This window comes from Cyanistes caeruleus, chromosome 18 (assembly GCF_971803275.1).
Source record: "Cyanistes caeruleus chromosome 18, bCyaCae1.hap1.1, whole genome shotgun sequence".
Classification (NCBI taxonomy): domain Eukaryota; kingdom Metazoa; phylum Chordata; class Aves; order Passeriformes; family Paridae; genus Cyanistes; species Cyanistes caeruleus.
In genome coordinates this window covers 3871733-3898493 of record NC_141718.1, presented here as the reverse complement: position 1 = coordinate 3898493, position 26761 = coordinate 3871733, and the positions used below count along the sequence as shown (strand labels likewise).

At 54.5% G+C, this 26761-nt stretch overlaps 1 protein-coding gene across 16 annotated transcripts; it reads left to right on the top strand.

Annotated features, from left to right (window-relative positions):
* Positions 1 to 36: 36 nt before the first annotated feature.
* On the top strand, positions 37 to 22984 carry CMKLR1 (chemerin chemokine-like receptor 1). Of its 16 annotated transcripts, none has more exons than XM_086856050.1 (5): positions 37 to 1936; positions 6821 to 7611; positions 8290 to 8522; positions 19090 to 19180; positions 19610 to 22984. In XM_086856050.1, the coding sequence occupies exon 5, from the start codon at positions 19698 to 19700 to the stop codon at positions 20781 to 20783; it is 1086 nt and encodes a 361-aa protein (XP_086712176.1). In that variant the 5' UTR covers positions 37 to 1936; positions 6821 to 7611; positions 8290 to 8522; positions 19090 to 19180; positions 19610 to 19697; the 3' UTR covers positions 20784 to 22984. The 16 variants fall into 16 exon arrangements, with proteins under 16 accessions (XP_086712176.1, XP_086712177.1, XP_086712179.1 ...); XM_086856051.1 differs by lacking the exon at positions 37 to 1936 and adding an exon at positions 2644 to 6708; XM_086856053.1 differs by lacking the exon at positions 37 to 1936 and adding an exon at positions 6372 to 6476 and having other exon boundaries at positions 19613 to 22984.
* Positions 22985 to 26761: the final 3777 nt, after the last annotated feature.

Here is a 26761-nt window from a genome sequence, read left to right as displayed (position 1 = left end):
GCGAGCAGCCAATAATAACGGAGGTTGGGAGTGGGCGGGTACAGTTGCCACATATGGGCATGGCGTTCTGTTGCTAGGCGATGGGCGCGGAGGCCCTCGCGGAGGGTTTAATTCCATTGCATTTAATTTATGGCTATTTCCATGGAAAATCACCTCCTTCTGTTGATACAGAGTTCCCGTCGCCTATCCGTGGTCCTTCTGGAAAGACACTCTTTATTTTTGGCCTTGGTGTTCCACACCTGTGCCTCTCTCCTCTGCTGGAGGCCAGGAATAGGGAGAGATTGGAAAAAAGTTGAGGGGAAAGAGAATGTTTTAAGGAATTGCAGGTAAAGCCCTCAGAATCAGTATCTAGCAAGGTGAGAAGGTGGTTTTCTACCAGGTGCAGATCATCACCAGGAGGGAAAAATAACGTGGTTTGTCAGAAATGAATTCAGGGTATTTAAACTATATTTCAGACGAAGCTGAGGGGAGACCTCCACAGATGTGCCCAGAATCCCAATTCATGTTGGCTTCATGCTGCCCTCACTCCATACTGCTTCCTCTGGGAATGGAGTTTTCCAGAGACAATCCGCCTTTTTGGGCTTGTTTTCAGCAGGAAAAGCAGGATCCGCTGTCTCGGAGCTGCTGTTGCCTCAGATGTTCATTGATTTGTTCTGTAATTGACAAAAGCAGCTGGATGAGCTCGGATCAGCCATCATCGCTGACGGGATCAGCTCTGGGATCTCTGCAGCACACGGAGCCCCAGGCCATCCCTGCAGCTCCGAACTGTCCTCCAGCCAGCAGGAGCTGCCAGAGCCTGGGAATGCCTGCAGAGAACTTTGGGGGAAAACAGGCACTGAAAGGATGAGCAAATCCCTTTTCCCTCCAAGAGGAAACTTCTACACAAACACGTTTTCCTCAGTGCCAGGGATCTGGCACCTAAAGCTAATTCTGGGATAATTACGGAGCAGGGATGAGTTTTCCCTTTAAAAATGGTGAGAAACACACTTAGAATCTATTCCCTAAATAAATCTACTCCAGCAGAGAGGGACAACCAGGAATGCTTGGTGTCTCATCCCAGCTTTGATGGGATGGACCAAGCTGATGTAGAAGCCGGCGATGGCACATTATCCCTCGGGACACTGCGGGTCCTTGGCATTCCCACAGCTCTTCCTCAGCATGGATCCGGGCCAGCTCAAGGATTTCCATCTATGGCTCTGTCAGGAACAGCAAAGGGAGATCCCAAAGGTGGGAAGGAGAAGAGCTGTGGAATGCCGGAGCTGCAGCCTGAACTCAGGGACATCCTGGGAGTTCTTTACACGGCTGTGCCAAAGGGTTGCCATCTGGATCCTTAGAGGAATTTGCACTTGGAGCAGTGTTCCAGAAGGATCCTGGAAGCTTTAGGGTGAGGCTGGGGTTTATTCCTCTCTACCCGAGGGCGAATCCGATGGATTTGGGAGCGGCCGGGTCACTGCAGCCGGCAGATGGCACTGACTCATCTCGCTGCTCCATGGAAACACCCCAGCCTGCTGCATTCCCTCTCCAGGACCTTCTGCCTTTGGAAGCAGTGATGCTGGAAAACATATTTGGAGGTTGAGTAAGGCCCTGGCTTCCTTCTGGAACTGTTTGTGCTGGGATAAAATTCCCTGGTCTGCGTGCTCGGAGATTCCTGGGATCCTGGGTGTAGCAGCAGCTGAGGCACAGAGCTTGTGCTTCCCAAAGCTTGCAGAGTGACTGTGAGGCTGATCCTGGGGATAAACTTCCCTGGCATAGTTTTGGAAGATGTGATCAGGCAGATACATCAGTGTTGTTTCCTTCAAACCAGGCTGGAGCGAGCTGGGGTAGTGAAGGTGCCCTGCCCCTGGCAGGGAATGAGACCATCTGGAAGGTCCCTTCCCACTCCAACCATGCCACTATTCCGTGATGTTTCCCAGGTGCCAGAGGAGCTGTGGGAGGGGTGGACACTTCTCCTGCCACATCCACGCATCTCCCCGTGAGATGAACCCTCCAACAGCTCCAATTCCACCCGTCTCCCATCTCCAGGGCTCTGATGTAGGACAAGGAGGGCTAAAACGGGCAGGAGGGTGGGAGTGCTGTGGGAGCAGATTACAAAAGGAGCTATTTTTCCTTTAAGCTTCTCAGCTCGCCCCCTGCTTAGGTCCTGACAGCTGTCAGAGCTCAGCAGGTGTCCCAGGGGGATTTGGGAGGGCACAGAAGCAGCTTGGCACACCCGGGGGTGGCACTGCTTGTGGATTCCCTGGTGCTGCCAGTGCCACCAGCGATGGGGACAGTGGTGGCCCTAAATTTTCTATGCTCAAAGATCCTCTTGGATGGCCTCAAGCTCTTCCCTGCTTGGATTTCACCTCAAACCCCGCCTGTTTCAGTGTGGGAATGACTGGATCCTCCTGGGTTTGTTTTTTATTTTTTCCATGATGATCAGCTCCAAGCTGGAGCCAGCAGGAAATTCCTGGTGGGCAGCAGTCCCTGTCCTGGGGGACCAGGATGTCCTGTGGAATGTCCTGGGTGTAGGATGAGGCTGAGGAGAGGCCATCTGGGAATGCTCTGGGGACAGCCCTATGGAGGGACATTTGTCCATAAAGGTGGCAGGAGATGGGATGATGCTTGGTCACCATGGCAACGGCAGTGCAGGGATGCTGGGGACGCAGCTGTGTCCTGGCAGAGGTGCTGGGGAGCTGCTGGAGGTCTCCTGTCCTGATCCTGGGCTGAATTCCAACATTTCAGACAGTGTGGGCAACCTGGGAGGGGCTCTGCTCAACCAGGACGCCCCGAGCTGGATTTGAAAACAGGAATATTCCTGAAATTCAAGAGCTATTTATGCTCCTAAATCCCAGGAAGAGAAACAGGAGCTCTGGAGCAGAGGCCTCAGAAACCTGCCACTCACATTTTGCCTCTCCATGGATCTAAGTTTCCAAAGGCTCCCGGAGCCTGGGATATGCAAATGACTCCTGGCATGTGCTGATTGTGATAAATGGGAAGTAAAGCAGGTGGATGATCCTTTAGGAATTATAAAGCCCCTCTTGTGACACTGAGGAGATCTGGCCTTGGAATTCTGCACCACTCTTTCCTCAGCACGTACACCCGGGAACAGGGCAGGACTTGGAAGAAATGGATTTGCAAATGGAAGAAATGGATTTGCAAATGGAAGAAATGGATTTGCAAACCTGTGCTGTTCAGCAGAGCTCAGAGAGCCCCCCTGGAAATATGGAGGCAGAGCCTGTGTCATTCCCAGCTTTCCAGGGTGCTCTGTTCATTGTCCTGCGTGCTGCTGGATATAATGGATCCTTTGAAATTCCTCCAAATTAAAACCTCCCCTCTCCCCCTGTCAGCAGGGAACAGCCCCTGTTTGTGGAACTCCATGGTTATCAGGTGCCTCCAGCACTCTGCAAAAACTCGGAGTTGGGGAAAATTTCCCTTTTTAAGGCTGGATTTAATTTCTTTGGAGCTGGAATGTTACATTCCCTCAGCTGGGATTTGCTTTGGACAGGAAGAGGCTGAGCTGGGGCAGGAGCTGGGTGTGACTCTCCCTGAGCACTGGGAGGGGGCAGTGCCAGGCTCCCTGTCCCTTCCCTGAAGGAATGCCACTGGCAGTTCCCTGCTTGCTTTTGGCAGCTGAACAGGAGCAGTGGGAATTTGGAAATAAACCCAGCAGAGAGGGGGAAACCCCAGGATCTAAAGCAAGCAAGAGAAATCTCACTTTCTCCTGCGATTTCAGAGGCCTGAGCCAGCAAACAAACAGTTATTTCCCTGTGCCTTCGCTGGGTGGATCCATAATTCCTGAGAGACAGGGGAGCAGTGCTCCAAACACGAGCTGCTGGCTGATGGATAGCTGGGATAATGGCACAGATAAATCAGGAGAGATCTGCTCCAGGGGTGCCTCCATCCCTGCTCCTGGGAGCCTTGGAAGTGCAGGGCTGAGGTCTGGAAAGGCAGGAGCAAAGCTGGGAAGTTGTGTTTCCTTGGTGTGAAATCTGTTGGGATATAGGAACTGGAATTTTGGCTGGGATTTGGGTGAGGCAGTGCTGCTGAAGAGGAATCAAAAGGATTTGGTGTTTCTTTCCAGCATATCTTGGATTTCTCTATAATCCCAGGGCAGAGGGATTCAAATCCTGTTCTCCTCTTGGGAAGGAAGATTCCTTTTCCTTCACCTCTCACAAACTGGAGATAAATGAAATGATTCCAGGAGGCTGCTGGGGGTGGGAAGGGGCTCAGACCTCCCAGGGAATGGCTCCAGCTCCTGCCTCCAGCAGCCTGTGGCAATTTTAATTTCCATGGAAATCCTGCCTGAGTCTTCCCAGCTCAGCTGGCATTTTTCTGCTATCCCAGTGATGTTCAAATCAATTCTCTGCCTAATCAGCTTGTAAATATTATTCCAAGGGGCTTTTCCCCCCTCCTCTGTTTAGGTGTGTTAGGCTGTGGAAGGAGAAACACATTGGGAAAAAACAGGAGGGAAAAGCATCTGCTCCTCTCTTCCACTTCCAGCACAACCTGCTGCTGAAATGGGATAAAGACCCAGCTCTGGAACTGCTTTTTCTTGTGGGGAGGGAAGAGAGAGACTCTTGGAGGTGTTGAAATTGAGATTTCTCTGAAGGATTTGAGCACCAAATGTGTTTGGAATCAGAGGCAGAGGGTGGGAATGCATCCCTTGTGTCAGCAGGGAGGCTGTGGATGCACAGGGCAGGAATAGGAGGTGCATCAGCCTTGGGAAAGGTGTTTGAGGGTCACATTCCAGCAGGAATTAGAGAGGTGTCCCAGCATCATCTGAGTTCCCCGTGCCTGGCATTCCCGGAGAATGGACCGGGATTCAGAGCCAGAGCACAAACCATCGGTGTCCTCCTGGAAAAGGCACCCAAATAAAAGGCAGCTTTGACACCAACATTATTTTTTTGGCCAAGTTTGTGGAAAATCCATCAGGAATTTGCCTTTCACTGTGATTTTTTTATTGCATCTCTGGGGTCTGAGCAAGCTGTGCCCTCTCTCCAGGACCTGCCTGGGTGGGATAAGATCCAGGGAAAGCTGGAAACTTGGCAAACTCCTGTGGTAGAAAGTGAACCTGGGGTTGCTTTTTAAAGGCTGAGTGTAAACACATCCCAGGAACTGCCAGTCCATGGAAAACAGAGATAAGGGAGTCTCTGGGTGCCTCTCCTGGTTTCCCATATTTATTTGATAACTGGTGAATGCAGCAGACGCTGGTGGCTAAAAATAAATGAGGGAGCTGCTCCATGGGATTCTGGTTTGGAGGGGAACGGTCCTTAGTGCCAGCTCGGGAATCCACATTCCCGGTTTCTAACGTGGAATGGGATTTGCAGCAGGATCTTATCCCAGGTCAGTGTGGGTGTGCCCCACCAGGCTGCTCTTACTGGTGTTGCTGGTCCTGCTCTCGCTGGGGATGGCTCCAGCGCCCCTTTTGGGATCCCTGTCCTGGGGTTGCCGTGATCCCTCTTTCTGTGGCATCATTTGGAGCAGCTCACGGAGCCCACCCAGCCCCATCACCATCCTGGTAGTGGTTTGTACTGGGAGCACTGGGAGGGGGCTGCTGGGAGTGGCTGTGGCCATCTGGGATGGGAGAAAGGGCTGATCCATGAGCCTGGATATACCTGGGGGATTCATTTTCCCTGTGGGAGTGATCCGGGTGTTGGAGACACCCAGGAATCCTCGGATCTGCCGGGATGAGCTCCTGACCCTCCACCCACGGCACCAATCCCCACCCAACACAGATCTCTGGACAGGGCCAGGAGCTTTCTTCCCATTTTTTATCAATTTCTTTCCCTCTTTCCATCCTGGAGGAGCTCTGGGCTCCATTTGGCAACAGGATCTCGCGCTTTTCCTTGGCAAGGGACATAAATTTTCCCAAAGGGAAGGGGAATGTACTGCTGCCATAAATCCTGGGAATGCCAGGAGCCATGCCAAGAGCTCTCCCATGGCAAATCCACTGCCAGAGCCCTTCCCAGCCTGAGCCCAGGGGTCCTGAAGGAGGAGCTGCACTTTGGATTCAAGGATGTGCCAACATCTAATGAAGGAAGAGCCTCCAGGCTTCCATTAATTAACAAATTAGCTCATCAAGAGGCTCCCTAATTTGTCCAAATATAAAACTGCCCTATTAATTAAACAAGAGGACAGATTTTAATTTGCCAGAGCACACATTTAATTGATAAATGACTCGTTTAAATCCTTCATGGTGGAATTTTCTAGGAGCGAGGACGGGATACGAGCGCGCAGGGCCCTCTGAGCATGGAGCTCCCGCACCCAGGATTTGGGAATCTCCAATATCCCATCACCTCTCTCTTAATTGACCCATCCACTAATTGGGTCTGCTTACATCCAGCCTCTCATTCCTCTTCCCCTGAATCCCATTAGATCCCTGTTTTCCGCAGGGGAATTGTTTTGCCGGAGCTCCTTGCCGGCAGTGCCATGGATTTGCCAGGTTGGGAAGACGCCAGGCTGAGGGTGATGGATACCCTGGTGCATCCACATTCCAGGTGGGATATCCTGGGAAATGCTTCAGCTTTCCCTTGGGAATTGCAGCTCCTTGAAGGCAGTTTCTGCTGGAGTTGGAAGCAGCCGGAATTCCGTGGCCAGAATTAATTCCTGCACTTGAAGGCCGGGGATAAATCAAAGATCTCCTGACATTCCAGTGATCTCCACACAGAATTAATTCCTCAGGCATCCTCTCCCCAGCCAGATGTGCCAGGGAAGCCACATCCAGCCAGGGTACCCCAAATTCTCTTCTCCCAACCTGTTTTTTCCCAAAAAATCTTCAGGGAGAGTGGGTGAATTATGTGAATCCTGTTAAATTTTCCATTTATCCCTATTGATTTACAAGGTATTCCCAGTGTCTGGATCCTTCTGGTAGCAGCTGGATGGTAGGAGCTGGATGATCCATTCTCCATCAGCCAGGAACAGTGCTGGGGACTTCCTGCACCTGCTCCAGGCCATGGATAACAGCGATTCCCTCTGCATTGTTCAGGGAATAAAAGTCAGGAATTTTTGCATGTCTTACGTGAAACAAGGATTGGAGGAAAATGGGAAATGCTGGAGCTGCCAATCCCTGCTGGAGGCTCCATCCTCACCCATGCCAGGGGTTTTCCCGCTCTGTCTTGGAATTCATTTATCATAAATTAATCTCTGACAATAAACCTGGAGATTTCCCACCTGGCAGATGCCTCTGCAAGTGAACATTAATTGTGGCACAGCTTTAAACAGGGACAGAAGTGGCAGGAGTGAGGGACTGTGCCAGTCCCAGATGGGAGCAGTGAATCACCTCTGGAATTTATGGAGATTTTAGTGAATCACCTCTGGAATTTATGGAGATTTTACATGTCCAGGCAGGACTGGGATCTTCCAAAAGATAACAAACCCTCTTGGAGGGAAAATGAACAGAGAGTAAAGTCAGAGCTGGGTTTTCTCTCATGGGGCTGGAGGAGAGGAATTCTGAGCTCCTCCCAATTCCAGCCAGGAATTGGGTGGTGGAATATCCCCACGGTGTCACCAGTGTGGTTGGGAACTGGTGCATCCATCACTCCTGGATAAACTCCAGTGATGTCCAGTTGCTCCTGAGGGATGTGTTGTGTGCCAGCCCTGGCCCTGGAGTGCCCACCTGGATCCCATCCACAGGTGAGCTGCACTCCTGGGAACAAAGCTGAGGTTATTATTTCCCCCTGGAATTAAAAATCCATGATTTTATCGTGCTGGTGCTCTGGGAGTGCTGGGATCCTTGCAGCCATCCTGTCCCAATCCCAGCTTTCCCCAAATCCTTCACGGACAGGGATGCTCCTGCCTCTCCCTGCTGTGCAGTTTTATGGATCCCCCAATCCCACCCAGGTTAAATCAGGCTGTGAGGAACCTTAATTGAATCCTTAGGTTAAAGCCTTTCCATCCGACCTGGAGCATTAATCCCATAAAACGTGACACGGAATGTTCCCTGTGCTCCACGGCACAGCTTTCCCTCCCTTTGGGTTCTGCTGGTTTTGCTTTCCAAGGTAAATCCTGGATCTGGCTTCCATCAACAGCACCCTCTGGATAGATTCCTACATTTCTGGATCTATTTAAATAATTCTTAGATAACAGCTGGATTTTGGGGCTGGGCTCCTGTGTGGGAAAGGGTTTGTATCCAGCACGGGGCTGAGCTCTGGGTATTGGGATCAATGATCCAGATCCATCCAAGGAAGATGCTGCGAGGGACCCCCACATCTCCCTGGCACCACCGGGCAACTCCCTCATCCCAGAAATAATCCCAGCCTGGCAAAGGCTCAGGAATAAAACATATTTTTCTGTTATTTTTACAAATTCCAGGGCAATCGGAGCCTAGTGAACCTGCACCAAGGCCTTCCCCCCAAGCCAAAAAAACCCCGAAAAAGGCATGGATTGCTCAGAGCTGGCAGGAATGCTGAACCTTCCCGCAAGGAGCTGCTTCCCAGCCCAGAGCTGGGCAGTCCTGTGCCCATCCCAGTGATGGGAAGCAGGATGGAGCCATTGAAATCACCTTCAAAAATCCGTGTCCCTGCAAAGCTCTGCTCCATGGAATGGTGAGTTCCCAGGTGTTGATTGCAAGGAGAACTGTGTTTATTAATTAAAAAAAATATAAATAAAGGAGGTTTCCTTATGGATGTTTGGGAATTTGGAGGAATCTGTTGTTATAAAGTCCTTGTTCTTAAGACAAATCCAGCTGGTGCCTTGAAGAATTTGGAGCAGGAAAAGCACAGCCAGAGGATTTTAGGATGATGCTGAAGGAGTTCAGGGTGAAAGACGAGCCTGAATTCAGCTCCAGCAGATCCCAGCGCACGGAATTGAAACCTGTCAGCATCTCCCGTTTTCCTGTGGGATGCTCAGCATCCAAAGCTGGAGCTCTGGAGGCAGTTTATTAATGGAATTTCTTATTCCAAGGCCAGGTTGGACAGGCCTTGGAGCAGCCTGGTCTGTGGAAGGTGTCCCTGTCCATGGCAGGTAATGGAATGAGTTTAAGGTTTTTCCAAACCAAACCATTCCAGGATTTGGTGCCACCTCTGCTCATAAATCCCTGGGCAGATGCCATCCCACCTGTCACCTGCTGAGGGGCTCCAAGGCAAGAACAAAGTGTCCATGCCTGGCAATTCCTCATCCCTGCTCCAGGAGCTGTCAGTGGCCTTTGACAGCTGCAGCAGGAATTGGAAATCATGGATAAATCTCCCGACGTGGAGCTTCCATCACTGCCGGGGGCAGCTGTCACTGCGGGGTGGGGATGGGAGCGGGTGGGTGATGCCACGGATGGGGAAATCCATGGAACAGGGCCCAGCTGTGCCCTGGGAATGTTCCCATCGATCCTCCTCTGCCAAGGGTGGGGTTTGGGAGCCGAGCACTTGGAATTGTCCCCTGGCTCGTGGGTGTGCATCGCTGGGATCCAGCCCCTGGCAGAGCTCTGAGGGAAGTATGGGAAAACGGGGGAAATGGCACAAGATTGGAGGCAAACAGGGGCTCTGTGAGGGTGTCTGGGGGCTGAACCATGTGCAGATCCCTGAGCTGCCCATCCCAGGGGTGCGATGCAGCGGGATATGGTGCCAGCCTTAGGAGCCCAGCAGGGTTTGGCCACCCTGTCCCAGCCCTGTCGTGTTTCTGGGGTTATTTATAAGCTCGAGTTGCACAAGGTTGGGACTGGGTTTCTTTTTTTTCCGTGGTTGTATCAAATCAGCGAAAAAAGGGAACGGGAGCTGTCTCCTGAACATCCTGTCTGTGGCTTCTTTATTTGTGCAGGGAGTTTGCACTTGGATCGGGAGGCAGTGACGGGATCCGGAGCTCGGGACCACAGTGGGTGTGGAGCCAGGAGCCAGGGATGAGCTCCTTGTGAGAAAGGCAGGGCAGAGTTATCCATGGGCATAAACCCAGCTCTAAAACCCAGGATTTGGAGCTGGGAAATGCAGTGGGAGCCTCTTTCCTGCTTAGCTGAGCCCAGCTCCTTTTCCAGCCATTCCCATTAATCCCCACGGCTCTGCCCAGGGCGAGGGAAAGCGCTGCTGGATGCTGGAGAAAGCTACCCCGGGGAGAGGGAAAACTTCCTCCAATTTCTTCCCCATTGACTGTGACATCTGTTTCGGGATGAGTCAGGCGGGTTCCCAGCGCCTGTGTGGGAGGGAAGCAGGGCGAGAGCCGGAGGGGTCGGACCTGCCGGGCTCCGGCCGCGCATCCCAGCCCCATTCCCACATCCCAGCCCCATTCCCACATCGCAGCCCCATCCTTCCATCCCAGCCCCATCCTCCCATCCCAACCCCATCCCTGTATCCTGGCTCCATCCTCCCATCCCAGCCCCATCCTCCCATCCCAGCCCCATCCCCGTATCCTGGCTCCATCCTCTCATCCCAGCCCCATCCTCCCATCCCAGCTCCATCCTCTCATCCCAGCTCCATCCTCTCATCCCAGCTCCATCCTCTCATCCCAGCTCCATCCTCCCATCCCAGCTCCATCCCCGTATCCCTGCCCCATCCCTGCATCCCAGCTCAGCCGGGAGCTGCTCCAGGGCGTTTAATCAGCCCAAATCAATTTCCAGCTTTAATTGCTTTGCTCGGTGTGGGTGGCACTCGGCACTTGCCAAGGACACGACAACTGCCAAAGGCTGCGCCTGGAATTGCCGTTCCCGACGGCTGCTCCTGCACGGATCCTGCTCCATCCCCAGCCCTGGGAGCAGGGATTTGTCCTTCCGCAGGCGCTGCTGCCGGCAGGGCTTTGCTGAGCAGCCGATGCCGAGTGTCCCGGAGGGAAACCCCAACCCACAAACGCTCGGGATGGGAAATGACATCCCAAGTCAGCGTGTTTCCATCTTTCTAAACACAAGGATCAGTGTGAGACCGGGATCCTGCATCCTGCCCGGCCATGGGCGTGTGGCAGGTGCCGGAGGAAGGAGGCAGTGCCAAGGGATGGGTCGGTTCTGTGGGGCTGCAGAGCTCAGCCTTGCTGGGAACACCGGGATTGTGCCAGGTCTCGGCTCTGGAGCCCTCGGAGGGCTGGGATTTTGGTCACTGCTCCAGCACAATGGCTCGAGGTCAGCTCTTGGCAAGGCCACGTGCAGGAGCATCCGTGGCTGAGCATTCCCAGCCCCACCAGGCCCTGGGGTGGTTTTGGGAAGCCCTCAGGTCGCAGCTGGTGCCACCGGGAGCTGCCTGGGCTGAGCATCTCTCAGTGGCACCTTCTGGCTCCAGACATAGAAAAGGAAATCCCATCAGTTTGTGGTTGGTTTTCTCCCTTGCTGGCCGGATTCAGGATGTGTTTTGCCCTGTCTTTACAGCCTTTCTTTCTGCTGGGGAGATGGTTGGAGTGACTAGTGGCAAGACCAGGGAGGTGTTTCTGGTGCTGGGGTGGCCCAGTGGGGCAAATCCTGCTCCTTTTCTGGGCTGGAGGAGGGTGAGGGAGCATCACTGCCGAATTTCCTTGTGTTTCTTTGTGCTGCCTTTGCTCCCAGCCCCTGCACTGGCTGTTACCCTGCTGGGATGGATGCTGGGACTTGGATGGCTGAGGCTTGGGAGCGCGGGAGCTGCGTGGGGAGGGAAGGAATTTTCCCGGTGCCACATCAAGCCTGGGGTTATCCAAACCTCCTGCTCCGTGTGGGTGGGGGCTGCTTAGTGCTCCCAAACTGGGGGGCTGCCCCTAAAACCTCTTGTTCATCCCCCCTGATCCCCATCCCTGAACCCAGCCTTTCCCATCCCTCCTACCTGGGGGTCCCTGGAGCCTCTCCCAACCCCTCTGTGGCCCCCAAAGAACTTTTCCTGCAGGTGTTAAAGGGGCTGAGGGTGACAGAGCTGCCACCACAGAGCCTCTGCGGGCTGGGGGGCCGCCTGGAAGCTGCTGCAGCATCCTGGTGGTAATGAAATCCATCGGGAAAAGCAGCCCCTGAGCAGCAGGAGCTGCGTTTGGGAGCCAGATTTGCCTGAGGGGAAGTGACTCAACGTCTTGGAAGGAGTTGGGGGCGGTGGGGGGGAGCAGAGGACAGCGGTTGACCCAGGGTGGGGACAGCAGAGCGAGGGGAGCTGGCAGCCACCTGCCTCCCCTTGTGCTCCCGGCTGGAGCAGCATCCCTGCGGAGCGCTCTGGGCTCCGTTATCCCTCGGTGGCTCGGAGTGCTCCGGGCCGGGGGGCGGCACAGGAAAGGAGGCCCCTTGGGAAGCAGCTTGTTGCTTCCTCACGCTGGGTTGTGATCCAGGCCAGCGTTCCCAGCTCCCGGAGTCACACCCTCTCCCAGCTGTTGCTCGCCGAGCATCTCGCTGCCAAGAAAACCTTGGTGATGGATGCAGCTCCCTCCCCGCTCCCTTAAAACCGGCGGGGAGCGGCACCGTGCCTGTGCCTGGTCCCGGAGAGCCGGGATCCGCCTGGGAATGGGATCCCGCTGGCACCCAGGGCACCCCGAGCTCGTCGTGCCCAACGAGGAGCAGCGGGACAGCGCTGGCACCGCACGAGGTATCGGGAAAGGTCACCGCGAGGGGATACTGGGAGCGCTGGGAGGTGTTACTGGGAGGACTGGGAGGTGTTACTGGGAGCACTGGGAGGTTTTACTGGGAGCACTGGGGGTGTTACTGCAGGAGCAGGTGGGACAGGACGTAGTGGCAGAGCGATGGGGCAGATCCAAGCTGTGCCGCTCCCCAGCTGGCTCCGTGTTTCTCATGGTTTTTATAACTTTGGGCTGCATTTCCCACTCTCCTGGGGCACCGCTCCTCTGCACCCTGCTGGGGACCTCCACAGGTGCCACAAGTGTGGAATATCCCACCTGGGAATGCTCCCAGCCCATCCCTGGGGTCCCACGAGCCCCTGGCAGGGAGGGACACGGGGGAGCCTGTCAGAAGCCTCCTGCCCAGTTCCACAGGGGGATTGGCACATCCCTGCCCGCTTCACACGTCAGGGCTTTTTGGGGCTTCTCCTTTCCCCGTAGCAGCCCCACAAGCCGGCACATCAGCACTTTTCCAGCCCTGATTCAGCTCTGGGATGTTGCGACACAGAGTTCCAATTCCTCTTTTTCGGCTCTCACGGGAGCTCGTCCGCGTGGGACGGGGTCAATGTCCCCACCTGATGGGACATGGTGGCCTTCAGCTCCCTCCCACCTGCCATCACTCCCTGCTGCCATCACCCCCTGTCCCCTGGCCGCTCTTGGGTGGTGTTTTCCAGCCCCGAGGCAACTGGGATTTGTCCCGTGTGCGTGGCTGGAGCCGAGAGCTGGAAAACTCCTGGATCTTGAGCAGGGGGGCTCTGGTGGAAGGTGATGCTCTGTCACAGCACGGTGCAGCTTTTGCTCCGGGTGTTTTGCGTCTCCCTCTGGATGAGCTATCCTGGCTCAGGGCAGGGATTTGTGTCCAGGGATTTGTGTCCATCCAGGCTCAGCTCGTGCTGGATCACCGTGGGTGCCACTGGCGCTTTCCAGCTGCACAGGGTCGAGGTCAGGGCACCCTTGGCTGGTGACCCTCGCTTTGGGGTCCCAGTACAAACCAGGACAGGCTGAGTTCCTCACTGGGAATGCACTGCTGGGTGAACAGCTGGCAACAGGCAGGACCTGATGAGCAGCTTCTCTTCTCCCCTGCAGCAGGAATGGTTTTGGGTTACCCCTCTCCTGTGTGTGCGAGGCCAGGAGCATCCCAGGAGCAGGGCATGGGTCTGGGGAAACTGGGGAACAGGAATGGGGAGCAGCCAGGGTGGAGGAGCCTGAGGGGACCCTTCGGCTGTGCTCACAGCCAGGGATACCCAAACCCTTCCCAAAGGTTCCCAAGAGATTCCCAAGCCACCGTGGGCAGCACAGGAGCGGTGCTGGATGGGGCACGTCACTTCTGCCACATCCCCTCCTGTGTCCGGCTAAACTCCGCAAATTCAACATCCTCCCCCAGAGCTTCCCCCTTCCAGCTCTGCTGAGGCCAGCAGCTGGTTTATTCTGCATTTATTGTCCTCATCCCCCCATCCCATGTGCGTCTCCTCGGGATGAGAAACCTTGGCAATATCCGTGTCAGCTCCAGCTGGATGCCAAAGCCACAAGCCCAGGGTCGTTCCCATGCCAGCGTTAACGGGGCTGCAGGAGAAGCACAGATGTCTAATCCAGCCTCGAAGTGCTGAAAATTCCTTGGGGATTTATCCAGCTCAGGTAAACACCTCCAGGTTTTTATATATTTGTTATTTTATATTTTTTACAGGGATTTGGGAGGAAAGGTTTGCTGGAGATTTGCAACCAGCTGAGGTTTTTTGCTCCCCTGTTGTTAAACAATGAGTTTGGGACCTGCTGTCTTCACCCCAAACCCCCTAATTTTCCCTAAAATCCCAACCTCCTTTGGAGCTGGAGTTTGCAGCCTGTGGGGTGAGAAAACAGCACGGAAGGGAGAGGAGCTGGCAGTGAATTTGGGGGGGGTTGATGTCCTGACAGTGTGGCAGTGTCCCCTCGCTGGGGACAGGGAGAACAGGGTGGCTTTTCTTTGCCCTGCTGATCAGCATTCAGCTGGGGACGCAGAGCACAGCTGGGAGGATGCTCCCGCGGATCCGGGGTGACTTCCTCGCTCTGGGGGAGGCTGAGCCTGCTGTCCCCAGCCGTGCCACATCCCCCGAGGGGTCACGTCCCTCCCGCAGCCCTGGTTCTGTTTCCTTGGGTTTCTTTCCCTTTGTACGCCCCAAATCCGGAGTGATGCCCCTGAGGTTTTGTCCCCAAAGCCCAAGCCGTGGTTAGGGACAGCATCACCGGACTGTTGGGATGGAGCAGGGAGGATGCTCTGGAAAAGGGAGTTATTTTTGTGCTTTGACTGCCTGAGAAGTGCCAGGAGAAAACCTTGGGTTATTAGAAGAGAGCAGAGGAGATGAAAGAACTTTTATTATCTTGGAAGCAGAGTCATTTTAAGCTGCTCAGAAGTACAAACTGCCCTTTTTAAAGGAAATCTTTGCCTGTGTAGGTACAAACACCCAAAATTTTCCCCTTTAATCCTCACACCTTCCCAAGAGCACAACGGGTGGAGCAAAAGGCCGAGATTTTACGAACGGGGTGGCTCTTTCAACATTTGGTGCCAGGGAAGGCTGGGTTCCTCTGCCAGAGTTTCACCCTGGGAGGGGCCTTTCATGACCCAAATTTTGAGGTTAAACCTCATTTTCTGGCAGGATTGGGGCTCTTTCTCCATGAGGGCGACCCCACACTGTGGCCAGGAGGATCCATGGGATCCATCCCGACCCATCCCGCTCAGCCTGGCCAGCTCTGCCCAGATAAACACTGACTCATGTTTTTCTGTCCCACCCTGGGCACTGCAGCTTTTTTAAGGCTGCCTTTTCCAGCAATTCCCTTTTTCCTGCGCCGTTCACACGGGCGGGGTGCACAGCCTCAGCCGGGATGCAGGGAGAGGCTGGGGATGCCGGGTGTGGGGCTCCCGGATCCCTGATGGAGAACTGGGATGAGTCTGAGCGGATGCAGGTAGGGATTAAACTTCCCACTGCCCTCGGAGCTCTGTGCCTCAGTTTCCCCTGTGGCTCTGCCTCCTCGCTTTGACCTGGGGGTCTCCAGCTGCTGGGGGAGGTTTGGGAGAACTTCCAGCCCGGATCCTCGCTGGCAGGAGCTCATTCCCAGCCTGCTGCTGCTGCTCCCGTGGCGTCCCACATCCTCGTCCCCTTCCCAGCCTGCGGGAGCGGGACAGAGGGGTCAGGGATGGTGGCAGGGCTGGAATCACAGCCAGAAGCTCTTGGGCAGGCTGGAGCTCGGGGTTTGGAGGTCTAAACTCCCTCTTGATGGGCTGGTGGTCGATTTCCACCGAGGAATGGGGCTTCATCCCGGGTATCCCGGTGGGGAGTGGGATGCTGAGCAGCGTCATCCCTGTGGATCTGTTGCCATGGCAATCACCGGCTAAAATAAAGGGCAATTGGAGCTGGGTACCCGGAGCTGCTTCCCCATTTGGTGCCTCACTCCTTGAGATTGCCGGGAGCTGGATCCCTCCGGTGTAACCCTGGGCTGGAAATACCGGAGGCATCGATGGGGTGGCCTCGGGTGCCAGCTTGGGATGGGGCTTTCCCTAGGGCATGAGATGCCACGGAATTCTTAGGGATGCTCGGGATCCGGCCCGCAGGGTGAGACCCAAGCTCAGCCAGAGCCATGAACCCCCCACAAAACCGGGACCAGCACCTGCCACATGTCCCCAGGGACACCCCTGCCCTCCGGGGACATCCAGGACTGTGGCAGGGCTGGGTGGGGTCTGGTGCCAGCAGATCCAGCGGGACGTGGAGATCCTGTTTTACCTCCATCCCTTCCCAAAGCCGAGCTCCAAACATCTGCCGGCAATTCCTCTCTCCCGGGAAGCTGTGCCGGAGCTGCGGGGGAGCTGCCCGCGCCTCCCACGCCCGGAGGAAGCGGGTTGGGGTTTGGGGTGCGCTGGGAGCTGGGATGGAAGGAGGGAAGTGCTCCAAGGAGGGAAAGGCAGAGCAGCTGCCGGGGAGGAGGCGGCAGCAGGGCGGGCACGGACCCGGCTGTTCCCAGGGGATTTGTTGGTCCTGTCCGGGGTGTCCCGTGCCGGGGACAAGCATTTCCTAGGGGGGACAAGAACCAAAGCAAGGGCTCCCCCGGCTTCCCCAGACCCTGGCAGGTCCCAGCCCGGATCCATTTCATGATGTGGCTCGAAGCGTGATGCACTTTGACAGCTCAGGCAGGATCTGATGTACTCAAAAGCTGCTCTGCTGGTTTGATTTAATTTAATTTGATTTGATTTGATTAGGTTCTATCAGTTCTCCTCAACCTGCCTCCAGTAAAAGCCTGGCCGGAGGGCGCCGGGCAGGCAGGAGGCGGTGCTGGCAGCCTGCCCATCCCTAAAAACTCCTGGAGCGGGGCTCTGGCACCGCCCTGCCCGCTGGGATCCGCCGGGCCGAGCATCCCCTGCCCTCCCCGCGTCCCTGCGACTCGGATCCCGCCGCTTTTCCCCGCTCACATCCGTCCCCCGCCCGTCTGCCTTGGCCAGGGCAGAGGGTTTTTTTTCGCGCAGAAAAGCTGGATTTGAACATTTTCTGCTGTTCTCTCGGTTTCCTGTTGCCTTCCCAAGAACAACATCCCTGACCTCATCCTCCCCCGGTATGCGCCGGGATGCTGCCGGTGCGAGAGCCGCCCGTCGGGAATCCCACCCGGCCTTCCCTGGGTACCAAGACAAACACAGCTGCGGGAATGACGGAGAAAAAGCTATTTTGGGTAAATCCTCTGCTCGTTTTTGTTGAGGTAGGAGGACAAAGATGAATAGATTGAAGGGAGAACAGTGGTTTTGGCTCGAGCAGGGAATTTTGAGCCCGGAGAGGAGCAGTGAAACACTCTTAGAATTATGTGGCTTCTTTTTTTTTTTCTTTTTTCTTTTTTTTTTTTTTTTCCTTTTCTCGCGGACTTTGGAGTTTTTTTGCTGTGAGAAATGAGGAGGTTTCATGCAGTTTCCCCTGGGACTCTCCTTTTTTGGGAGAATTTTGGAGAGGCAGGTGGGAGTTTGCTGGATGATTTTCCAGCACCTCCTGGTGCCCATCCTGCCCTTCTGGAATGTTCATGGTGGGACTGGCAGCTGCTGCTGTGGGGTTTGGGATTGCTCCTCGTGAACCCTGGAAACAAACCCATCCTCTGCCAAATCCCACAGTCCTGCTGTTCCCATTGCTCTCTGCCATCCTCATCCCAACTGGGAACAGAGACCAATTCCCTGCCCAACCCAGCAGGGCAAAACTACCAGAGAATTCAGATAAATAATCCAATAAAACGAGCTTTGGAATGAGCTGAGAGTCATCAGCAATTAAAAAATAATAATAATAAAGGGAGGATTTTACATTTAAAACATGGAAGTGGACACAGTGGGAAGAGGAGTGGGAATTTCTCCTGTCCCTCTGGAGCAGGGGCTGAATGTGGGGTCAGAATGACCCCGCAGTGGTAGAGGGGTGGGGGTGTCTCGCCCCATGGGCGACACCACAGTGGGAATTGTGGTTGTGGAGCAAGTCCAGGGAGCTTTGGGGTTCTTGGGATGGGATGGGATGGGATGGAATGGGATGGGATGGGTTGGAATGGGATGGGATGGGATGGGATGGGATGGGATGGAATGGGATATGAGGCAATGGGGTGGGGTGGAACGGGGTTCTGGGGTCCCCAACCTTTCTGGGGCTGTGCCTTTGGGAAGGGGATGACCTGAAACCCCTGTTTCATGAAGCAACGACTCATTAATCAACATTACCATCGCTGGGAGAGTCAGTTCTGCTGATTCTGTTCCTTCCACCGGATCATCGACCTGGATTCATCTCTTTGACCATCGAGGTTTTTTCCTGGGATAAAACCTCTTCCCAGCTCCAGCTCATTCCCGAGCTTTGCGCTCAAACCTCGTTTGTTCTGGCCGCTTATCGTCCCCCGGAGCTGGGCCAGGGGGAGGTGACAGGGTGGGATTTCACCCCCGGCCGGGGACTCTGCAGCAGCAATGGCAGGAAGGAACAGCAGGAAAAGCCCAGGGAGAAACAATAGCTTCCAACACAAACACCATGGGAATTTCAAAGCAGGGCTGGCGGGAAGGTGACGCTCAGGACCTTTGGGGTGAAATGCCTCGGGAACAGGGAGGGTCCTTGGCTGTCCCCACGTCCCTCCTGTGAGGACACAGCTGGGTGGAATGCTCTGTGCTCCTCGCTCAGCCTTTGGGGGATTTTGGTTTTAACCCCCGACCCACATGCACAGGGGAGAGGTTGAACCCCCTCCATCCTGGCTCTGGAGCCTGGAGTCTGACAATGGCAAATTATGCTGTTGGTTTACCACAATTAATGTGTTTAAACACTGATGGAACCAGGAAAATAACCCTGTGAGAATGCAGGATATAAAATAGATCACGCAGATAATGCACACCTCATTTATACCTTGAATTATTTATTATTTAATTATTACTAGCCTGTGGTTGGTTGTTTGGTTCTTTGCCTGCACATGATGATGCTGCTTGATGGGATTTCTGCCCTGGCTTATCCCAAAAGATGCTGGGATCACGGCAGGACCCCACCTTCCCCAGACTGGAGGCGAGGAGGGTCCCCAGGCCAGCACAGCCCCCCGAGGGAGGCTGCACAGGGTTGATTAGTGCCACACCCTGAATGGGTTTCCTCCTTAACCCCACATCCTGGCCTTCCTTTGATCCTGGCTTTAATGTTACAGCTCACTCCTTAGGCCTTTGTGGAGGGAGCCACCGTTGTGCCCCGGGACACTGAAGTGTCACCTGTGCCCCATCCCGACGGAGACCAGAGAGGTGAGAGGGTGCCCGGTGTCAGGGGGGTGTGTGGGGAGCTTCCCTTTGGGTTTTCAGTCCAATTCAGCACCAAAAAAAAAGAGAGGAATCATAATATGTTGCAGATTGGAAAGCCAGAGCTGTTGATGAGCTGTTAATGAGCATTATCCCGGTTTTTCCTCTGGAAGTAGGCGGGTAATCAACGTTTTGTGCAGGATGAGGCTGCAGCCACATCCTGGTGGAGCTGAGGGGCTGAATCACGTCCTGATGTCTCATGGATGGGGGTGGAAATGGGGGAGGAACTTCGGGAGCATCTTGTTTGGGACCAGTGGGGTTCTCATGGGATCCCCCATTCCCGTGTGTTCATCCCTTCGCTCCCTGTCCCCAGTTCCCAATTCCCGTTGGCCCTCCCGCTCTCCTCACTGCGATTAACACCAAGTGTTTGCTCAGCAGGGAAAAATCACCGGCTGCAGATCCCAGCATCCCAGATCCCAGGGATCCCAGGGATCGCACGGCTCGGCTGCCGTTCACACGGACAATGGCACTTCCCAACCTGTCCGACTACTTGGACAGCCTCAGTAACTACAGCGACTACCCGGACTACACCTACGAGGACGCCGGCAGCGTGTGGGCAGACCCGGCCCACGACCCCAAGGACATCACCAGGATCCTGTCCGTCATCATCTACAGCGTGTCCTGCGTGCTGGGCATCCTGGGCAACGGCCTTGTCATCGCCATCATCACCCTGAAGATGAAGAAGTCGGTCAACGCCGTCTGGTTCCTCAACCTGGCCGTGGCCGACTTCCTCTTCAACATCTTCCTGCCCATCAACATCGCCTACACGGCCATGAGCTACCACTGGATCTTCGGCACGGTCATGTGCAAGCTGAACTCCTTCCTCCTCATCCTCAACATGTACACCAGCGTCCTGCTGCTCACCACCATCAGCTTCGACCGCTACGTGTCCGTGGTGTTCCCGGTGTGGTCCCAGAACCACCGCTCCACCAACCTGGCCTACGGGGTTTGTGTGATCATCTGGACCGTGGGCATCGTCATGAGCTGCCCCTCGCTCGTCTTCCGGGACACGGCGCAGACCCGCAACTCCGTGATTTGTTTCAGCAACTTCTCCCTGTCCAGGAATAAATCCTACGAAGGGCTGGCTCTGATGAGGCACCGCACAGTGAACATCACCAGGTTCCTGGCCGGGTACATCCTCCCCATCACCATCATCACCTTCTGCTACGTCGCCATCGTCTTCAACCTGCGCCGGAACCGCCTGGCCAAGTCCAAGAAGCCCTTCAAGATCATCGTCACCATCATTGTCACCTTCTTCCTGTGTTGGAGTCCCTACCACCTGCTGAACCTGCTGGAGACGGTGCCCGACGCAGTCCCCTGGTCCGTGTTTGAGATCTTCATCCCGCTCACCACGGCTCTGGCGGCCTCCAACAGCTGCATGAACCCCGTCCTCTACGTCTTCATGGGCCAGGACTTCAAGAAGTTCAAGGTGACCCTCCTTTCCAGGCTGGTGAACGCCCTCAGCGAGGAGACAGGACACTCCAGCATCGTGCACAGGAGCTTCTCCAAGATCTCCTCCATGACTGAGAAAGAGACAACAGTTGTCTAAGCCCAGCCTGCAGGAGGGCCGGAGTCCCCTGGTGTTGGCACTGTGAGGGTGACCACCCCTGTGGTGGCCCTGGTGTGGGTCAAGCATTGTCCAGCACTGTCCTACAGCCCGTTTCTGACTGGTGTTGCTGCCTGAGGGCTGGCAGGGGATGGAGACACCCAAGGTGTGGAAAAGACACAACCACCCTTGATCTTGCGTGGGATTGCAAAAATCCTTGTGCCAATCTAAGGAAACATTTTGGGGCATTCCCATCCAACCCTCCCCTGACCTGGGAAGGGCTTTCCTGGTGTTTTCCAGAGGCACCGTGGTGGGTCACGTGATATCAGGAAGGAATCTCCTGTGCCATGGGTGATCCCTGCCACGGCCAAATTGGTGACACTCCTCTGTCCCATGGCTGTGTGTGGCTCCTCATGGTTAATTCCTGAGGGATTTTGGTACCAGAACAAAGCATTTGTGACTGTTTTTGGAAGTGTCCTTATGAGGGGTTAGAATATCCCACCTCAAAAAACTGGGAAGTCTCAAATATCTTCTAAGATCCAGACCCAGGGCCACCTTCCAGTGTGGGGATTGGGCTCACTCACAGGGGCACCAGCATGGAAAGCTGGGAGAAAAAAGAGGGAAGGGTCGATTTGGGATGTCTTTTTACGCCTCCTCTTGATGGGCACGTTCCACACGGTACATCCTGCAGAGCAGTTGGATGTTTGGGACCAGGAACAGGTCCACGAGCTGGGAATGAGCTCCTGAGGAGGACCTGCTGTCCCCTCCTGTATCCAGAGGAGAGTGGCCAGCTGTTCCCTGGTGAGACCAGTCGGTTCTAAGGGATGATTTTTTTCTCTCCCATCCTGGGAGACTCTGGGAATCTTGTGGGAGACTCCACTGCCCCACTGCAGTGAGGGACGGGCCGAGCCACCACCTCGATCCAATTTCACACCCAGTTAATTTGGGAGCTCCTTCTCCATTAGGGCTCCTCCACCACGATCCTGGTGTCACCCTCACTTATGTGTCACCCCCAGGACAGCGAGGAATCCCTGGAGCTGGAATTAGGCAGCCCCCAGTGGCCCTGGGGACACTTCAGGAGGTCCTTCGGGGAGCTTTGTGCAGACTTTTGACACGTTGGCAGTTGGGAGTCTGCCCCCAGGTGCCTCCAAAAGCTGAAATATTTATTTATAGCTTTCCTTGGAAATCAGAAAATGGAAAATAAAATGGAGAGGCAGCTCCCAGGAAAGGCCAGGGAGCTGTTTCCAGGCAGCACATTGTGCCAGCCGCAGGTAGGAGTAAAGCTCCGGTAATCGAGCCGCGGGAACGTCGCGGATCAGAGCGGATGCTGCAGCGGGAGCTGGATTTCAGGATTTCAGGATTTCAGGATTTCAGGATTTCAGGATTTCAGGATTTCGGGTGGATTATCCAGCGTCCTCTCTGCCCCGGCACTGCCTCGCTGCTCCACCTCGATCTGCATCGTCTCCTTTGTGTGATGGGACACTCAGCACCGGGATTGTCTCGGTATCTCCTGGGGTTGGGATGTACCCGCTTCCCCAGGGAGCACTGTCACGTCCCATGGCCGGGCCCAGGGCTGCTCCCAGCCCCGATCCACAGAGATCCAGCCTGGATCCGTACCCATGGAAGATGCAGTGCCTGAGGAGGCAGCAGGGCCTCTCTGGTGGTGGGAGGCAGCTCCTCTTGCTCATTTTCCCCAGTATTTAATTAATACTGCTGGAAGGTTGCCAAGATCCTATTAGGAGTGGGATAGGACAGATGGGGTGGACGGGACAGATGGACAGACAGGGCGGTGACAGGGACACACAGAACTTGCAGAGGATCTGTTTAGGGAACATTGGGAATGGGATGTACCCAGAGCCAGCAGCCTCTGGGGCTTTTTGGGCTCAGGGTTTGGAGAAGGCCTGGATGTGGGAACAGCGGGATGAAGCCTCAAGGACTGGATGCCATCCCACTGCCCCTCAGGTTGGCACTGGGATGTTTGTGATGGATCCAGGATGCTCCTCACTAATCCTGGTGTCTTTTTTCCAAGCCCATCTGTTATTACTCCAAACAGCTTTCCAGAAAAAGGAAAAGCAGTGCCTTGGTACTTACCCTGGGGTTAAATCATCCCTGTAATGGCAGCTTGGGAATCCCAAGTTTCCCAAATATTTGAATCCGTCTTTGTAGCTGTTTGCTTATTTAATTAAAGCTCTGCTTTCCAAATAGCTCGTTGTGTGGAGTGGGAAGGATCCCAGGGTTTTTTCCTGGGTGTATTCCTATCCCCTGGTGTGGAATTTGGAATTGTGGAGGGGTTTGAGTGGCTGAGGTGGGATCTGAGCCTCTTGGGCGGGCGTTGGGAGATCTCCCATGGATGATCCAAGTGCTCCACCCCAACATCCATCCAGACACCGGCGCTGCTGTTCTGTCCCCTCTTGTTCCTGATTCTCCTCATCCTGGCAGGTTTTGGGATGAGGATGGGGAAGAGGATGGAAGAATATACTGTTTTTTTTCCTGCTGGACCTGGTTAGCTTTGAATTAACATCCCCAAGGAATATCAGTGATTTCTGTTCCCGTGTCCCCCGCTGAGACAGGCAGCAAACAGCTCACCCAGGCAGCATTAACAAATGCACATTTTTATATAGCTATAAAATGGAAGCAGGGGGCAAAAAAAACCATTCCTCAGAAAACTTCAGCCTCCCCAGCCAGGTTTTTCTTCCCTTTTTGGCAGAGTGGCAAAGAAATGCAACTCACTACTCAAATTCCTCGGATATTCCCGAAATACTGCAGGAGCTGCAGCTCTGGAATCTCCCAGGGTGCTGAGGATGCATCCTGCCAGCATTCCTTGGGTTTTTTACAGGCCTGGATATTTTGTTCATGGAGGGGAGGGGGCTGCACTCCCTCAGAGCGTTGGGAAGCTCCAAAATACTAAATCAAGGATCCTTGGATGCGTCCTGGTGACCCAATCCTGCCCCTGCGCTGCTCAGTTGGAGACATCCTTAGCTATTAATTAACAAAGTCCTCTTGATTAACGGCAGCAGGAGGCTAATGACTACGGGCAGCTCCAGGGGAACGTGCACAAACTGGAATTAACATCCAGGGAAAGGGCTGGGTAGGAGCTGCAGCTCCAGGACTGGTGGTGCTGGGATCTGCCGTCCCTTTTGGGGAGAAATCGGTGAAATTGGGATGCAGCTGGATTTAGCACCTCAGAGTCAAGGGATGAGTAGGATGCAGAGCCACCACCATCCCCATGAAATCTGGAATTAGGGCGGCTGTGGGCATCGGGATTTTAGGGTAGATCAGGGCTTGTGGTGAAGAACAGCAGGTCTTGGAGCTGGGGCAAAAACCCCCTATCCCAGGACCCTTATCCCAAATCCTGGGACCCCAAACCTTCAGCCCAGGACCTCCATCCACATCCCCGTGATTTTCACCCTCAGCCCAGAATCCTCAGGCCACAACCTTGGGATGCTCAGTCCATTCCTCCCAAATCCTGTTCCCAACCATCCCACCTCTCCCTGTGCCAGACCCCTGTGCTGCTGTGGGATTCAGCACCCCCAGACCCCTGGGATGTTGTTGCAGCCCACTGGGGGCCGTGGCAGGACTGATCCTCACCCAGAACATCCCAAACTTGCCCTCTTCCCGCTGCTGCTTCCCTGGATTTACCCCAAACCCAAGGCTGGGTCTCATTTCCTGGCAGAAATTACTTTGGAATACAGCAAACCCCGTTCCTGTGGAATGTGTTACCATCCTTAATGACAGCTCTTTTTCACTTGGCTGTCAAGGCCCTAAAATAAAGCCGTGTTTTCCCTCTGCCATAAATCACCGCCTTAATTCTGAATTGGAATGAAATCTAAAATTGAGGAAAATAAAAAAAAAAAAAGGACTAAACGTGTTCCCCTCTCCCTTTGCTTGGAGACAGGCAGGTTGGAGCCAGGTTTAAATTATCCCTGCTGTCTTCAGGCACGCTGTCAGCTGTAAATTTTAGGGGAAATAACCAAGCTGATAGATAAACCTGTTGGTTTTGTCGGGGAGGGAGACGGCTGCTCTCAGATTTATGGCCCATCTCCCCATTCTGGGGTTTCTGTGGAAGTGCTGCTGCTGGGCTTGGGGAGGGGGGATTTCCCTTTTTTTAAACGTAGCTGGAACTTCACGGGATTTAATTTGGGAAGAAGGGGAACTCCTCCTCTCTGAGCCCCCCAGCATCGTTTGCATCACTGGGGGCATTGCCCAGAATCCCCTGAATTCACCCCAAAGGAGCATTTGCCAGGAAGGGATCCAGGACGCGAGCCACACTTGGCATCACCTCCAACATCCCAACGTCCAGGGAGCACAAACCCCACCGGGAATTGGGGGAAATGCGGGAGCTTTTGGTGCAGACGCCGTTGCCAGGGCAACAGCTGAGCAACCCATGCAGCCCTGGAGGAAGGAATGCCGCAGCAGGACCGGGAGGCAGGAAAACGCTCCCAGGGATGCGAGATCGCCAAAAATAGATGATTTTCCCCGCAAGAATCCAGGGAGGAGCGGGGCGGGTCACGGTGCCCCCAGCCCCACACCAGGGCAGGGCGAGCTGTGCCCACCCAGGGATGCTGAGGCTGAGTCAAGCGGAAAGATTCCCAGCTTTTCAAATCCTCATGGAAAGGCTGAGTGCTGCCTCCCCCAGGCACCACGGCAGGCTATTAAATGTCAAGAGCTTTCCCCCGGAAAATGATGCGGGAAGGGTGGTTGGCTCCTTTTTCCAGAGGGAATAGGGATTTTATCCTTGCGTGCCAGTCCCACGTGGTTAAAACACAGCCCAGCGTTTAATAAATCAATAAAAAAAATCGGTGTACAAAGCTCCAGCTCGGGCTGTGCGTGCGGGGCCAGCAGCTCCTGGCGGGAGGGGGAAGCTGCTCCTGCGTCAGTGGGATGAGGGGAAGGGGGATCCCGTAATCCAGAGGTGCAGCCAGATGTGCAGCACGCCCTGACAGGGTCATAATAGCTTCCAACTGCTCCATTTCAGCGTAAATTAAAGTTTAAAAAAAAAAAAAAAAGCAGTTGCAGTGCAATAAAAGCAGGGAGAAACAAATAAAAAAGAGGTAAATTGATACTGCTGGAGGCTGGGGAGATTCCCAGGGTGGTTTTTTTTTGTGGGAAGGGGTTTGTGGAGGTGCAGATGTGGGGTCTCCTCCCCTCCCTCCTCCCAAGCTGCAGCCCAGGCTGCGGGCGCCGCACGCGATGTCATCCCTTAATTGCTTTATCTCGGCCATTAATTGGCTTTGGGGGGTTAATTACTTCCGAGGGGAGGGAGGGAGCGTTGCCCCTTTGGTGGCCGGGGCCTGTCAGAACAAATCAAGGCTGATGTGAGGCTTCATCCCTGCTAAAAAAAATAAAAAATTATAAATAATAAAAAAAAAGGAATTTCACCAATTCCAGATTAGAAATAAGGGATAAATCGCAGCCAGCTCTTGCTCTGGTGCCGAGGAAGGGCAGGAATAAATCCTGCAGTGAATTTCCCCCTTCCTACCACGCATCCCATTAAATCTGTCTGTAAGGACACTCTCCAGGTGCTAAAGGTCCCAAAAAGGAGCCGCTTTGGTTGCGTGGTCAACACAGAAACGACAGTAATGGGATTTAAATACCCCTTAATGGGCTTAAATACAGAAATGAATTAATGGGATTAAAGGGGAGAGGAGCTGCTCTCCCTTCACTCCCACATCCCTGGTCTGGGGTGGCTGGGGGTGCTCAGGTGGCCCCACAAACACACGGGAGGCAGAGCAGCAACAAAAGCTCTCTTTTAATTGCTGGCTGGCCCTGAGGGTTTGTCCTGACTGACAGACATCCCTGGGGCTGCCATGAGCAAAGGATGGGCCCAGCTCCATTCCCACTGCCACAAATCCCAAAAATCCTCCAGCTACCTGTCAAGGGAAGAGTTAAAAACCGGGCAGCTGCTCCCTCTGAATGCAATCCCCCACCTCCTTCAAAAAAACAAGGAGCAGGATCCCCCCACCCCAGCCCAGCTCTGCACA

What these genes read in the sequence shown, in the direction of transcription:
- CMKLR1 (XM_086856050.1), top strand. Translation starts at nt 19,698, where the DNA reads ATGGCACTTCCCAACCTGTCCGACTACTTGGACAGCCTCAGTAACTAC.